This window comes from Aquarana catesbeiana, linkage group LG02 (assembly GCF_042186555.1).
Source record: "Aquarana catesbeiana isolate 2022-GZ linkage group LG02, ASM4218655v1, whole genome shotgun sequence".
NCBI lineage: Eukaryota > Metazoa > Chordata > Amphibia > Anura > Ranidae > Aquarana > Aquarana catesbeiana.
Window position 1 is genome coordinate 219,297,425 of NC_133325.1, and position 15,405 is coordinate 219,312,829.

Consider the following 15,405-nt stretch of genomic DNA (forward strand, 5'->3'; position numbering starts at 1 on the left):
TAAGAAAGTTATGTAAACATTTTTACCAATATCAGCAATCTAACAGAGGTTTCCAGTCAATGACATCTATGGACATCTATGGAATTTTAATTTTTAATGTACTAAGCATATTATAAATCAAACAGGAAAAAGAACATTACCTCTTCCCATGTACCATCCTTTCTAAAATATCAAGCAGCAATCCAAGGCCGTCGTGACCAAAGTTTTCAACCCAGCTGCAAAAAAGAAAGTATACATGTTAATACGATAGTATTCATAACTCATACTACATTATTTATATAATGTATTTATAATGATATAAGAAAATAAATTAGTACTTAAAAACTGTATAGATCATCATTTTGTCACACTATACCATGAATAATTACATATAGACATTACAAATATAGGGGAGAAAAGAAAAAAAAAAATGTTTTTTTGGAGTGCACGAAGGCTCGGTTCATACTGCTGCAACAGCAAAGCCGTACGACTTTGCCTGTGACTTTGCCCTGCGACTTCCTTTCTGACTTGATCCAACTTGGATGCTATTTAGCTGAAATCGCACCCAAGTTGGAGCAAAGTAGTGCGGGAACATTTTCTAAAGTCGGAGCGACTTGTGTAGCATCAGTTAAGACGGCTCTCATAGGGTTTCAAGTCAGATCCCATGTAGCAGCAAGCTTAAAGGACACAGGATGAAGTTGTTTAGATATATTGTGTTATGCTGCTGTCTTTAGGATACTGGACACTGGTAAACAAAGCTGTAAGGACAGCATAGCATAACCCTTCCCATTCCTGTTATGCCTCAGTTTTGTAGTATTCAATAGTAGAAGTGGAGGGATAGAAAAGTAAAAAATCCTGTTTTCCTAATTGTACATTAACCACTTTCCTACCAGGCACTTACACCCCCCCCCCCCCTTTTCCCCCGCCCAAGCCATTTTTCAGCATTCAGCGCTGTCGCACTTTGAATGACAATTGCGCGGTCGTGCTACACTGTACCGAAACTAATTTTTTTATCATTTTCTTCACACAAATAGAGCTTTCTTTTGGTGGTATTTAATCATTGCTGGGTTTTTTTATTTTTTACAAAAAAAAAACCCAAAAATGAAAAAAAAAAAAAAGTGTTTTACTTTTTTTTTCTGTCAGTAAATTTTGTAACCAAGTAATTTTTCGCCTTCACTGATGTGTGCTGATGAGGCAGCACTGATGGGCATTGATGAGGTGGCATTTATGGGCACTGATTAGGTGGCACTAATATGCCGCACTTATGGGCACTGATAGGTGGCACTGATGAGCACTGATAGGTGGCATTGTTAGGTGGCACTGATGGGCACAAATAGGCGGCACTGGTAGGCACTGATAGGTGGCACTGGTGGGAACTGATAGGCGGCACTGGTGGGAACTGATAGGCGGCACTGGTGGGAACTGATAGGCGGCACTGGTGGGAACTGATAGGCGGCACTGGTGGGAACTGATAGGCGGCACTGGTGGGAACTGATAGGCGGCACTGGTGGGAACTGATAGGCGGCACTGGTGGGAACTGATAGGCGGCACTGGTGGGAACTGATAGGCGGCACTGGTGGGAACTGATAGGCGGCACTGGTGGGAACTGATAGGCGGCACTGGTGGAAACTGATAGGCGGCACTGGTGGAAACTGATAGGCGGCACTGGTGGAAACTGATAGGCGGCACTGGTGGAAACTGATAGGCGGCATGGATAGGCGGTACTGATGGGCGGCACTGATAGGCGACACTGATGGGCATTGATCGACAGCAGTGATAGGCATTGATGGGCAGCACTGATAGGTGGCACTGATTGCCAGCACTGGCATCGCACCGATTGTCATTTAGGTATGTGGGACATCAAAAGCAGTACAAGCCCACAGTTTAACAGAGTGGGCTCAAATGGCATCATCTGAGGCTTGAACTTGCACCTGTTAACCGCTTCAGTCCTGGAAGATTTTACCCCCTTCCTGACCAGAGCACTTTTTGCGATTCGGCACTGCGTCACTTTAACTGACAACTGCGCAGTCATGCGACGTTTCACCCAAACAAAATTGACGTCCTTTTTTTTCCCACGTAATCCCAAATAGAGCTTTCTTTTGGTGGTATTTGATCACCTCTGCAGTTTTTATTTTTTGCGCTATAAACAAAAAAACGCATTATTTTTTACTTTTTGCGATAATAAATATCCCCCAAAAATACATTAAAAAAACTATTTTTTTTCCTCAGTTTAGGTTGATATGTATTCTTCTACATATTTTTGGTAAAAAAAAAAAAAATTTCACAATAAGCGTATATTGATTGGTTTGCGCAAAAGTTATAGCGTCTACAAAATAGGGGATAGATTTATAGCATTTTTATTATTAATTTTTTTTTTACTAGTAATGGCGGCGATCTGCGATTTTTATCTTGACTGCGACATTATGGCGGACACGTCGGACAATTTTGAAACATTTTTGGGATCATTGGCATTAATACAGCGATCAGTGCAATTAAAAATGCAATGATTACTGTAAAAATGTCACTGGCAGTGAAGGGGTTAACACTAGGGGGCAGTGAAGGAGTTAAGTGTGTCCTAGTTTGTGTTCTAACTGAAGGGGGATGGGGACTGTGCAGGGAAGATAACAGATTGTCTGTTTCTTACTCTGTATGAACAGACGATCTGTCTGTTCTCCCCTCAGAGAACCGGAAACTGTGTGTTTACACACACATTTCCGGGTTCTACGTGTCTCAGCGGCGATCGCGGGAGCCCGGTGGTGATCGAGAACCGCCGGGCACTTGCATCGGCTCGCGCACCCTCTAGTGGCCACAGGGCAAAGCGGCATTACATAACGTTGCTTCGTCCAGCCATGCCATTCTGCTGCAGTACGACTGAGGCGGCTGGTCGGCATGTGGTAACATTTTAACGAATGTGCAAACTAAAGACCAGGTGGCAGTTTTGCAAATCTGAGAAACAAATGCCTGATGCTGAAGAGCCCAAGAAGCGCTAACTGATCTGGTGGAGTGCACTTTGATGGGGAAACTTTAAGTCCTCAAGCCAAGGCTTGACTGGCCAGCTGCCAAATTTAACTGATGATAGTGGAACAGGAAACAGTCTGTCCCCTAGGGGCACGCTCAAGAATTACAAACGAATGCAGACTGTCTAAAGAGAGCAGTAGCTGAGAGATAGATGTAACAGTGTTTACTACATCCAGATAATGGAGAAAAATCTCCGATGGATATCGCGGAGCAGCCAAAAGAGTGAAAAGGGTACAACAATGTCCATAAAAAGTTGATAGGAAGAAACCACTTAGGGAAAAAGGGGGACCTTGGGCCTCAAAGACAACCTTGTCTTTGCGTACTAAAAGAAAGAGCTCTTAACAGACTAAAACTGCCAACTCTCAATCACACCTTGAAGAAGTGATGAAGAAGGCAAAGTTATGAGAAGGAGCAGACAGAGGTTGCCTAATAACAGCCAGAACTAAATTGGGATGCCACGATGTCAATAGGGGACATACAGGGGGGAAATGTGGGAGACGCCCTGTACAAAGGCGTGAAAGGCGAGCTGTCTTTGAAAAAGGGCTGAGAGTTAAGAATTGACAATTGTAGAGAAGAACAAATGTTGATGCAGACCTGACTGGAGAAAAGACACAAACTGACCCATAGAATACTTTCTGTGATGGCATTACCTTGTCTTGCACCATGAGAAATATTCTTTCCAGGTACAATGGTACATTTTGCAAGAAGTCGATTCTCCTAGGTTTTAAGAGCGCATGACTAACTAAATCGGGTAAGGTCCTGCCCCTTCAGGTTCTAGGCTTCAACAGCCAGGCTATTTAAACTAGCAACCCAGAAGCAGTGTAGTAAAATGGTCCTTGGTACAGGTGATACAGATGATCTTGACTAATGAAGAGTCTGCCAGAAATCAACTGAGGTCCAAGCACAATGTCCTCCTGTGCAGGTTTGATGCACTGAGACCCAACAGAATGCCCTCCCCAAAAATCTTGCAAAGCAGATATATAAAGAGTTTCATAATAGGTAAGGAGTATATCATCAGGTTGAACTGCTTCCACAAAATAACTAGAACATCAAAGGCAAAGCATAGAGGATCCCTGGACCTAGAAACAAACCTGTACAATTTGTTGCAGAACATAAAAACCGTAAGTCCCAACTCCAGAATCTCACAACTGAGACAGAGGTTCTAAAAAAATAAATAAATAAATAACAGTGTACAGACCATTCCAGAAGTTTACGACTGAGGATGTCCACCTGCCAATTTTCCACACCTGGGATGTGCACGGCAGACAGCACTGAACCTGATGTTCTACTAAGCCAGGACAGACCAAAGGGAAGGGCAACAAATTGGTAATGTATGCAGTTCTGATGCGCTGGAAGATGGAGACATGCAAGTTGGCACTCTTAAAGTTCACAGAGGCTAGGAGGTCTCCGGAATGGAGGTAAGCAATGAATGACCCGACATATTCCATGCAGAATTGTTGTACCCGAAGGAAGGTGCTCAAATCATTTAGATCTAGTATGGGACAGAGGCCCTCCCTCTGGCCTTGGGGGGCAGTGAACAAGTTTAAATATAAACCCTGGAACCTAACCCCCTTCTAGGACAATGTTTATGACCCCTTGAGATTAGAAATGCTCCAGCGTAGCATAGTGGTGTTCCAATCTTAGGCAGCTGGAAAGTTTGACAACAAGAGGCAGGGTGAAAAAAAGAAACTAAAATTACAGCTGGGAACATTTAGACATTTAAAGTCTTCAGGTCTAAGATAGTGGCAATGTCCCTTTTGTTTATAGAACACAGAAATGTTGACTTCCGGGTTCAAGAAATCTGAAAGAGCGGTAAGCAGGACCACTTGCCTACGTAAAAACACATGCAGGTAAGATGAGGGGGAAGAAAGTGGAATTGTAGCTTGTAGCCTCTAAAAAAACAATTCTCTTATCCAGGCATCAAAGTTGCTTTCTAAACAGGTGTCCACAAAGGTCAACTGATATCCCTCCACTTTTGAAACTGGGGGCATCCCTCTAGGGTGAAGAGAATTTGTAAATGCGAGGCCCAAGGTTTTCGCCTTTATAGAGCCCCTGGATTGGGTCTGGACATGGAGGTTTAAGTCTAGGAGTAAAAAAAGAACTCTTCTGGGCCTCAGAGAGGGAAAGAGTGGTTTAGATAAGTCTGTGGCTTGGGCTTCATTTGTTGGGATAAGAGTACTTTTAATCCCATACCATCCTTTAGGGGGGTGCCCAAAGAGGCACCAAAAAGCTGTTAACCATTAAAAGGCATGCATAGCAAACTGTTTGTATATTGCTGTTCCACAGATCTATGACAGCTGCACACATTTCTCTCTTGCTGTCTTGTATCTCTCGCAATCACAAGGTTTATTACAGCTAGCAGTTATCTCTGTTACCAGAAGGTAAAATTGTAAACTAGGCTGAAACCTGCATCAGTTATTCAAACCCTGAACTTGCATCACCTCAAATGATAACTGTAGTAAAATGAACATACACTTAATCAACTTTTTCTAGTAATGCAACCAAAGTGAAAGTGTTAATAGAAATACGGTTTAATTTCTGAAGAACGAGCATTTGGAACCGTTAAAGTGCAACTACAGACTATTTGAATATAACTGAATATTCTGTCCCTAACAACACTAAAAGCAACAATAAGAATCACTACAATATCACTACGTCATTGTAACCCAAGCAGTTATAGCACACACATTCTATACATTTAATTGTATAGAGGTAATGCTGTGTTGTCACTCTAAAAAAGCAAGCGGAGGAGGCCTACCAGGATAAGTGCTAAGTGACAAGAGGGCAAGTTTGGACTTGTTTAGGGGTCCCTCAAATGGCATGCAGGGGCAGAAAACTGCATAAGTAAAATTATTTAAAAAAAACTCTGCAATTCTCAAACATCAGGCAGCTAAAACACTTGCTACCCGCCTCAACCTGGTAATAGGCCGCTTAATTAACAAGGACCAAGTCAGTTTCATAACCATCTGCCAGGCTAATAGCATACATCTTACACCTGATGCATATAGCAGTAATACTTAACATTCCTTTCTTCTTGCTTTCTTTGGATCTACAGACTGCCTTTGACTCAGTTTCTTGGCTTTCTCCCTTCCACCTCCTGTCTCGATGGGACTTTGGTCCTCATTTTTGTTGCTGGGTTTCAGAGCTTTACAAATCACCTCAGGATTACATCAAACACTTGGGGTATAAATCCATTCACTTCCCTATAGGCAGGGGCACCCGTCAAGTGTGTCCCCTATCACTGTTACTATTCGCATTAGAGATAGAGCCCTTAGCCATGGCAATCTACTCCAACCATGCTATTTTTCACAGCTGTTTACAAAAAATGCATTGCACACTAGCACATTATGAAATGCTTAAATTGTAACAAAGCCTTCTAACGGCGCACTCTCACCACTGAGAGGGCTGACATCTTCCCCTGGTCTTCCTTTCAGGTTAGTGCGTGGGAGCCATTGCTTCCGGCCTGAATCTCTGAAGGTCCGGCAAAGTATGCCGGACCCTTGCATGTACCGGTGACGTCACCGTCTGCATCCAGGGTGAATATCATTTATTATAGGCTTACCTGTAGGTAAAAATCATCAATCGGGCTTTACTATCGCTTTAATGTTACTCTATCACAGGGCTGTCTCACCTCATTGGGGAGACATATTTACCTAAGCTTCTATACAATACTACTTCTGCACCCTCCCAGTCTGGATGCCCATGGCAATGTTCCATTCTTTACAGCACAAAATTGTAATTTTCATATAGCACAGCGCTAGGCTGGCACAGTGTGTATTCTAGTAATGAGTAAGCTCTTAGGGAGTCAGCCTGCCACATGTCCTAAAATATTATAAGGCAGCTCAATTAGAATATATAAACAAAATATTATGTCCAGTCTCTAACTCCCACTTTGGTGTCTCTAAGAGCCCAAAGTTGCAACCCCATTGGCGTAATTATTCTTTTCTGGCTCCCCCTCTGGACAGTCTGGGGCATTGTACAATTTTCTGACAGTCTCCACACATAAACCTCTTATGGACTTCATGGAAATCTCATGCAGGTGTGAAACCATCTGCACAATTACAGCAGGAAAATAAATTAGCACATAACAAGATATTTTGCTATCTTCAAATAAAACATCTGAGGACAAACATATGCTGTCTGGAAGGCCTGTTGATGCTAATATCTTTTGAAACTAAGTGCACCTCAGACCCACAACTAGAAACTAGACCCACACACTATAGGTCTGATCTCATTTCTCTAGGCACAACGCATAGACTGGACCCAAATATGGGAGTCCACCAAATCTGGTTCCACCAACGTTCTACCAGTGGAAACAAATTATAAAATACTAACCGTATGGCATCTTGTGGCCCTAATTGCAAACCCTAATTGCTCACCATTGTGCTTCCACAACTGCAGACAAAAAAAAAGCACATTTCTCCACGTGTGGTGGACATCCCTGTGGTATTTATCTATTGGTCTCAGATCTCATAGGTATCGAGGGGACAGACCGGAACCTATTGCTTGCATGACTCCTACAGATGTACCCACAAAACTTTCCCTTTTTCTCTTTTTATTTGAATGCCCAGTTTAACCAGTTTTGTTACGATTATTACTAAAAAATTACTGCACGCAGTTTGCTCGGCCTGAGCAAATCACTGACTATACTGTCTTTTTGAATACATCTCTCAAATGACTAATATTTTTCATATATTTTACGGTTTGCATTTACACGCCCTTTATTGATTTTTTTTTCTGGTTTTATAAAAACAAACTGCATATACTGTACATAAAACATGCATTCATTAAAACACTTCATGCATAAAACACAATAAAAAAAAATCTTTAAAAAAAAAAAAATACAGAGGGTACAAGACAGAGTAATTAGATATGAATACAAACTAATATCTCTGCTCAGGCAGAAAACATTGTTCATTTTTCTAATTACATGGCCCTCAGGATGACACCAAATAAAGTAAATGTTTCATTTTTCACAATTTGACTTACAATCGTTCCATATTCTTATTAACTTGTTTAAGATTCCAACTACTTTTTGATAATATAAAAAGTAATAATTGCTGGATTTCGACCTACTAATGGCAAGCTTACAAATAATCTCACAAAGAAAGCTGAAAGGTTTTGAGGAACACGCTGTTTTGTAAAAAAACAAGCCCACATATTAAAAAATGGATGTATGTTACACCAGAGTGATTAAAGAAGGCCAAATAACTTGCTAAGTTACAACAGATTAAGGCTTCATGTACGCGGGACGTTATTCAACTTCTCCTGAACGATTTAACTTTTAACTTGACAGCTAGAAGCCGACGTCTAAAAACGGCCGTTTAGCCACATTTATATGCTGCGTTTAGCCGTGTTTGTGTCCAGAAGTGTTTGAAAAAAAAATTTATTTTTTTTTCAAAATAGCCAATAATGAAAAACGCCTGTAAACGAAACTCGGCAAAAAAAGAGTTACCGCGTTTGGCGTTTGAAATGCATCTAAACACAGCTTCTGAACGGATTTTTTTGGCTTCCAAAAAAAGCCTCTAAACGCAACTGCCTAGAAACTATAAACTAACCTGTGTACATGTACTGATAAGATAACAGAGGAGAGTTCAGTAGCAGTTGAAAAAAATGCCCAACTGCTCCTAAACGTCCGTTTACCAGCAGCAGTATACATGAGGCCTAACAAAATCCAAATAACATATAGGGCCCTAAAAGGGATATTAGCGTGCATTAAAAAAGGGATTAACTCCAGGAATAAAGTGATAATTCTCCCACTCTACAAGACTCTGGTCTGGCCGCACCTAGAGTATACTGTCCAGTTCTGGGCACCAGTCCTCAGGAAGGATGTACTGGAAATGGAGTACAAAGAAGAGCAACAAAGCTAATAAAGGGTCTGGAGGATATTAGTTATAAGCTAAGGTTGCGAGCACTGAACTTGTTCTCTCTGGAGAAGAGACGCTTGAGAGGGGATATGATTTCAACATACAAATACCATACTGGTGACCCCACAATAGGGATAAAACTTTTTCACGGAAGGGAGTTTAACAAGACACATGGCCACCCATTAAAATTAGAAGAAAAGAGGTTTAACCCTAAACTACCGATGTGGGATCTAGATGTTGTTTCTAGGATTCTAGGCAAAACTCTTCCATATATAACTCAATCCATCACTCCGCTCACCTACTGTGTAACTATGTAGGTTTTCAACTACAAAAAAAGCTGACAAGTGTTGTACTCCTGGCATTAATCATTGTGGCCACAGTGCTTGATTATTATTTTTTCAATGACATTACAGCAACAAAACATCACGTAAGGTTGCTTTTGAATGTACCCGTAAACTAATAGCCATGCGTGGTTTAGTAAATGAAACAAATAGTTGTTATATGAGGTAGCTCTAGAGCGTTAGCCTGCCGTATTGCTAAAAGCAGTCCTTTTATTTTCAAAAACAGGCAGACAGAAAAAACATAGCTCATTTTCAGCAAACACAAAATAATCCATACACTGGTTCAAAATTGCCAAACTACTTAAAAGGTGCACTGCCACCAAACCAGTTACACTTTTTTGGGGGTTTCCCGTTGGGTTCAGGGATCCCAAGTTGGAGGCTTTAACGACTCAGCCACAGTGGCTCAATCCTAAACTCAGTTCACACTGTTTGCACAGGTGTCCAGCTAGAGCTGCACGATTAATCGTCAAGAATTGTTATCACGATCTTGACTAAAGTGTATCACAATTCTTTCTATGCAAAGAATTCTCTCTGCTCTTCTGAAGCCACAGCCTTCAAAAGAAAGGAAGAGAAAAACTGGCCAGTCTGCAAAGAATCAAAACATTCTTTATCAGATGAACTTAAGTATAAACATTGTAACAATTTGTCAATGGAATAGACTGTGTGTATGTGAAAAAAGTTTAACCACTTAAACACTAAACCTTTTTCTGACATTTGTTGGTTTTAGTTAAAATCTTTTTTTTTTTTTGCTAGAAAATTACTTAGAACCCCAAACATTATATATATTTTTTAGTACACACACTAGAGAATAAAATGGTGGTTGTTGCAATATTTTATGTCACACTGTATTTGCGCAGCAGTCTTTCAAATGCAATTTTTTTGAAAAAATGAATAAAAAAAAAAAAAAAAAACTAACCAGTAAAGTTAGCCCATTTTTTTGTATAATGTGAAAGATTTTACGTTGCGAGAATCGTGATCTTTTTATCCTAAGCAAAAAAATTGTGATTCTCATTTTGGCCAGAATCTTGCAGCTCTTATCGTGAGCTGGACTCACTCTGACTGCCAGCAGCTGAATGTTTCCGCTTACTTTTCTGGACTCTGAGGCACTTAGGTTAATTCCCATTCTGACCAAAGTTCCTGTAATCAGGATTTGGAGGTTCTTCTCACCCAAAACTCTTCTAATCTGCAAAATTCTGGGTCTATAAAAAGGACTTCAGAGAGCAATCCAAACTTGTACTCTCCTCTCCAGCAAGACTACCTCGGAACTACTCACACTGTGTGTGAATGAACCACAACAGCAGCGGCTCGAGAGTGAGCCTGCTCAGGTTCCCCCATAGCATGCAACACTCTGCAGGAGGAAGGGGTCAAGAGTGCCGGCGGGGGACCCAAGAAGAGGAGGTATGTACAACATGTTTGTTATTTAAAAAAAAAAAGGGGAGTGTTTAATATTGCTTCAACATTTTTCTTGTGGAGGGCTTAAGTGCTTGGGTGTAAGTTTAATTTTTTGTATTTTCTTTTCTGGTCCCTATCCCCTCTACCCAGCAGCACCCCACCAGGGAATATACCAGGGGAACATAACCAGCCCACAGTAAAGCCTAGTACACACGATCAGAAAATTGTGTGAAAAATACTACTTTTGAAGCAATTGTACCATATTCTGAGCACTAGTACACAGCTTTCAAAAGGCAATCAGAACAGGTCGTGCAAAATTATCAGATGGGACAAGCACGAAAAATTTTCCCATACGATGCCTGATTGTACGATTTTCCTTTAATCAGTACAGTTTTCATCCGAAAATACAATACAAATACAATACGTAACATTGCATCCAAATTTGTGTTCTGTTGTACAAGAATTTTCCTAACTTTAGTAACCTCTTCATTTTCGATATGCATGCAAAAACAATAAACAAAAATAAGAAGACGATGATTCTTCCGATAATCTCATTGTGTGTATTAGATTTAGGCCGATCAACTTGGGTACAGCCAGCCTGCCAGATTCTCTTGCCATTGTCGTAAGTGGCTGCTATAGCTGCTGGCAATAATCACTGTCTTCTCCCAGCAGGGATGGATTTCCCCCCACTGGGAGAAGACAATGCCCCGTAGGAGGATGCAGGAAAGAAATTTGCTTTGTCTATGGCCGGGCTTACACGCATATAAAATCCCTTGCTGTGTGAAGTGTGTTAAAGTAAATCTTTAAAAGAAATAGAGAGTCTATCTCATGAAAAAAAAAAAAAAAAGATAATTGCCTGGTTATAATTCTGACCTACTGGCTACAGAACTTTCAAGGCTGATTGAAAGCATAACATATCACAACTCCGGTAAAATGCACATTACCACAATAGAGATATGATGTTGTACATGGCAATGCAAAGTTACTTGCAATGCAATGCTAATCTGTAATGTGCTGCAATTCACCTGCATTGTAGCACACATCAACGAATAGCGTAATAAGCTCAATGCATTGTGCTGTCTGCACTGAAAGAAAAAAAAAGTGATACTAAGTTTTCCTGCGTGCAAAGATAGCCCATTCATTTTAAATAGTCTTACTAATGAAACGTATCTCAACAAACAAAAATGCATGTGTTCCAGTTCACTGCATTATGGTGTGTATGGTTCCTTGCCTTGGATTGAGTATACAGACCAGCATAGTCAAAGTAAAGTCTACTGTGACTGTGCTGGTCTGTATAAAAACTGCAAACAGTCTAAAGACTGCACACTGGCTCTGGGTTAGTAATTGCCAGTATTGAAACCAGAGGGCCTATATGACCACAGGTGTTGGCAAACTAGCAGCTGTACAACGAGAAGTCAGCAGTGGCAGCCTCCATGTTTCTCCCATCAATGGTTTCATAGAAGGAAGGATCATACAAATGCACAATTTGTTTCCACTAAATGACTATTAACCAACATCTTTAGATTTCTATTCCCTATGGACAGAATATGGGATGCCAGCCATGTCCAAAACTACTAACTGCACACCAAGCTGAACAGAACCTTCTCGTAGGTTGATGCATGTGCATTTGTAAAACTGCATAGTGCTTGGTGGTTGTTTGCAATAAGCCTCATCTTTGCCTAAAATCAAGGTGTGTGTGGCTGTAGCTAAACACTAATGATTTACGAACTGGAAAAATATGAGAATGATACGCATTATAGGGGAAAATGTATGAACAAGTTTGCTACTTTCAGTGAGTGGGAATGACAGTTCTAATGTTTTTTTTTCTAGGGAGGTTTATGTAGGACTTACAGTACTTTTGCATGTGTGAAGAGTTCACTGGAAAATTAGACAAAATATATTTTTTTTGTGCGTTTATTTATTTATTTTTTTTAACAGAGAACACCATGAATTCACCTAAAATAGCAGTATTTGAGTAACATACATATTCATCTGACATAGTAGCACCACATTTACACATGTACACACAAAAGAAGAAAAAATTTGCAACAGTCACAAGCACCAAATTTCAAGAAGAGGTAGGTGGCGTTCTCTGTCTATTATACAGAAAAAAATCGCCATAAATGTGGGTAGCTCTAAAGAAGAACCTGCTTCATAAATCAATCCAGGCAACAATTAAACACATAGATCTACACAAGAAACTCACAGACAACACTTATGCCCCATACACATGGTCGGATTTTCCGACGGAAAATGTGTGATAGGACCTTGTTGTCGGAAATTCCGACCGTGTGTAGGCTCCATCACACATTTTCCATCGGATTTTCCGACACACAAAGTTTGAGAGCAGGCTATAAAATTTTCCGACAACAAAATCCGTTGTCGGAATTTCCGATCGTGTGTACACAAATCCGACGCACAAAGTGCCACGCATGCTCAGAATAAATAAAGAGTCGAAAGCTATTGGCTACTGCCCCGTTTATAGTCCCAACGTACGTGTTTTACGTCACCACGTTCAGAATGATCGGATTTTCCGACAACGTTGTGTGACCATGTGTATGCAAGACAAGTTTGAGCCAACATCCGTCGGAAAAAATCCTAGGGTTTTGTTGTCAGAATGTCCGATCAATGTCCGACCGTGTACGGGGCTTTAGAAATGTTTAAAGTTTTTATTAGATTTAAATTGCACAAAATCTTAGGACAGAGCATCAGAATCTGCCACATAGAAATTACCTTGCAGCATTCAGTTCCATGTGATTATGTTTCTTCAGTTACCAACAGGACCAAAATTGAAAGGTTTATGGCCAGCAAAAAAAAAGTAAATTTCCTTTATTCAAATAAGACAGAGGTTAGACCAGTGGTGTGCAACTTGAAACTTATAGAGGGCCTCAAGTGCGGTCACTGACAATTCAAAGGGGCCACACTATAGCAGCATAGTTTCACGGTGTGGTTTATTGCTTTAAGTTAGTCAATCCCATTTAAAATAAATCAGCAGTAAACCCCTGTGCTACTTAACCCTCCATCCCCATTGACAGTCAGTGGTAGTGCTGTTGACCCCCCTCAGTTAGTGCTCAGTTACAAGGTTTTTTAACAGCATTCCCCCCTCCCACAGTCGATAGTCAGTGGCATTTCTACTGAACATCCCCCCACCTCAGCTTTCCCATTAGTGGTCCGTGGTATCGGGAAGTGGGTGGGGGAGTTGGGACAACTTACCTGATCACACACTCCCTACACAGCCAGGGATTTACTTTCACTATCAAGCTAAGATTGTTCTGCCTGACAGTAAAGACCTAACTCAGCAACAGGTGTTGTAATGCAGTGAGCCCTCTGGTGCCTAGCAGGTGGTGGACCTAGTCAAGGACTGTGACTAGGTCCAAAAGCCTCTGTGACAGACCCAACTGTGACAGAGGCTTTTGAAGGGGACAGCAGCTGAGCCTCTTGCCTACTGACTATGGGCCCTGGCTATTGATGGGGCTCTATTCTCGGGAGGTGTGTGCCTGGGGGACCCTTGAAGTGGTCTTGCTTTGAATTAGGATCTATGTCACCCCAAAACACACAGACTCTGGGAATCTAGGTCCAGGATACAGATTTGGGGCCTTTTAGCCCAAACCAGCAATGACTGCTTCAGACTGTGAGACTCAGAGTCAATGTTAATATCATCTGCTCAAACCAGTCTGATACTGGGGTCTCCTACTAGTCTGTTTATTAAGGTGTTAAGTGTTTTTTGTTAAGTATGTGTCTCTCACTGTGTGCCTCCTAGGTGTGCATTCCTATTATTAATTGAGTCACTTATTGTTTCTCTGTCTGATAATTTCTTGCAGATGTGATTAGTATTGTGACCACTTTACCTTGTCAGCAAACCATTATGGGATGTTGTATGTTTATGCTTAGGATGATGTCTAATATATCCAGAGTTGTGGGCTGGGTGCCAAACGGTATGGCCATGTTGGCTTGTTTAAGTGACTAGTTGTTAATTAGTTCATGTTAATAAGATCACACTCAGCTATTAGTTGCTAGCTGCAGATTAGCATACGGTTTATTGTAGGTTATTCCTTAGCTATGTTACTTATATTCCTGTTTACAGTTTGTACTGTTAGGGTAATGTGATCAAAGGCTTATCTGATCTTGCATGGTATATATTCTGTGTGAATTTACAATAAAGAGTTCCAGTATGCGCCTAAGCTAGTGCCGTCTAGTATCTTGGGTGCAATATTCAGCTATAATACTAGATCCCTGGTTCCAGAGTGGAGAAAGCCATATCTTGATGGAGTTACCCAAGCTGGGTGCTGGACGGTTTAGGCACAAGCATAAGTGGGTTAGACAATGGCAAGAGAATACATGCATGCCCAAAAATGTTTCCTCTAACGATGCATCACCTGAATTTGCTTGTTTATGAACCAAGCCAGTGGTTAACCCTTGATGCCTTTTCAGACTAACCTAGCTGAAGCAAAGCAATAGTATAAGGTGGGAAAAATCAACCTAAGTTAACAACCTTCTCCTGGGTCTTTGGTTTTCCAGAGGTGTCAATTTCAGTCTAACAACTATAATCTCTCCAATTAGGTTCAAAGGCAATTGGTTTATGAGAAGAGTCAATATACCAAAAGCAGTTTATAACGTGGCTAAAATAAAATAGGTAACTAGATTTAACTAACAAGCAAAATACTTTATAATCCTACTTCCTGTATTAGCGTTTGCCGTAAAACTCAAAAACACCCTTTAAATGAAGCCATTCATACAGCACCGATAAAAGTCACTAGATAGATTAATTAAAAGTAAAAATCAACTTGCACACAGATGTTTGAGATTTA

The 15,405-nt window shown here is 40.8% G+C and overlaps 1 protein-coding gene across 1 annotated transcript in view; it reads right to left on the reverse strand.

Moving 5' to 3' along the window:
- Positions 1–15,405, reverse strand: part of DIAPH3 (diaphanous related formin 3) — a 1,160,230-nt gene that overhangs the window by 859,307 nt on the left and 285,518 nt on the right. The window contains exon 6 of the mRNA XM_073614238.1: positions 141–215. Coding sequence (XP_073470339.1) covers positions 141–215 — 75 coding nt within the window. The remainder of the gene's footprint in view (positions 1–140; positions 216–15,405) is intronic.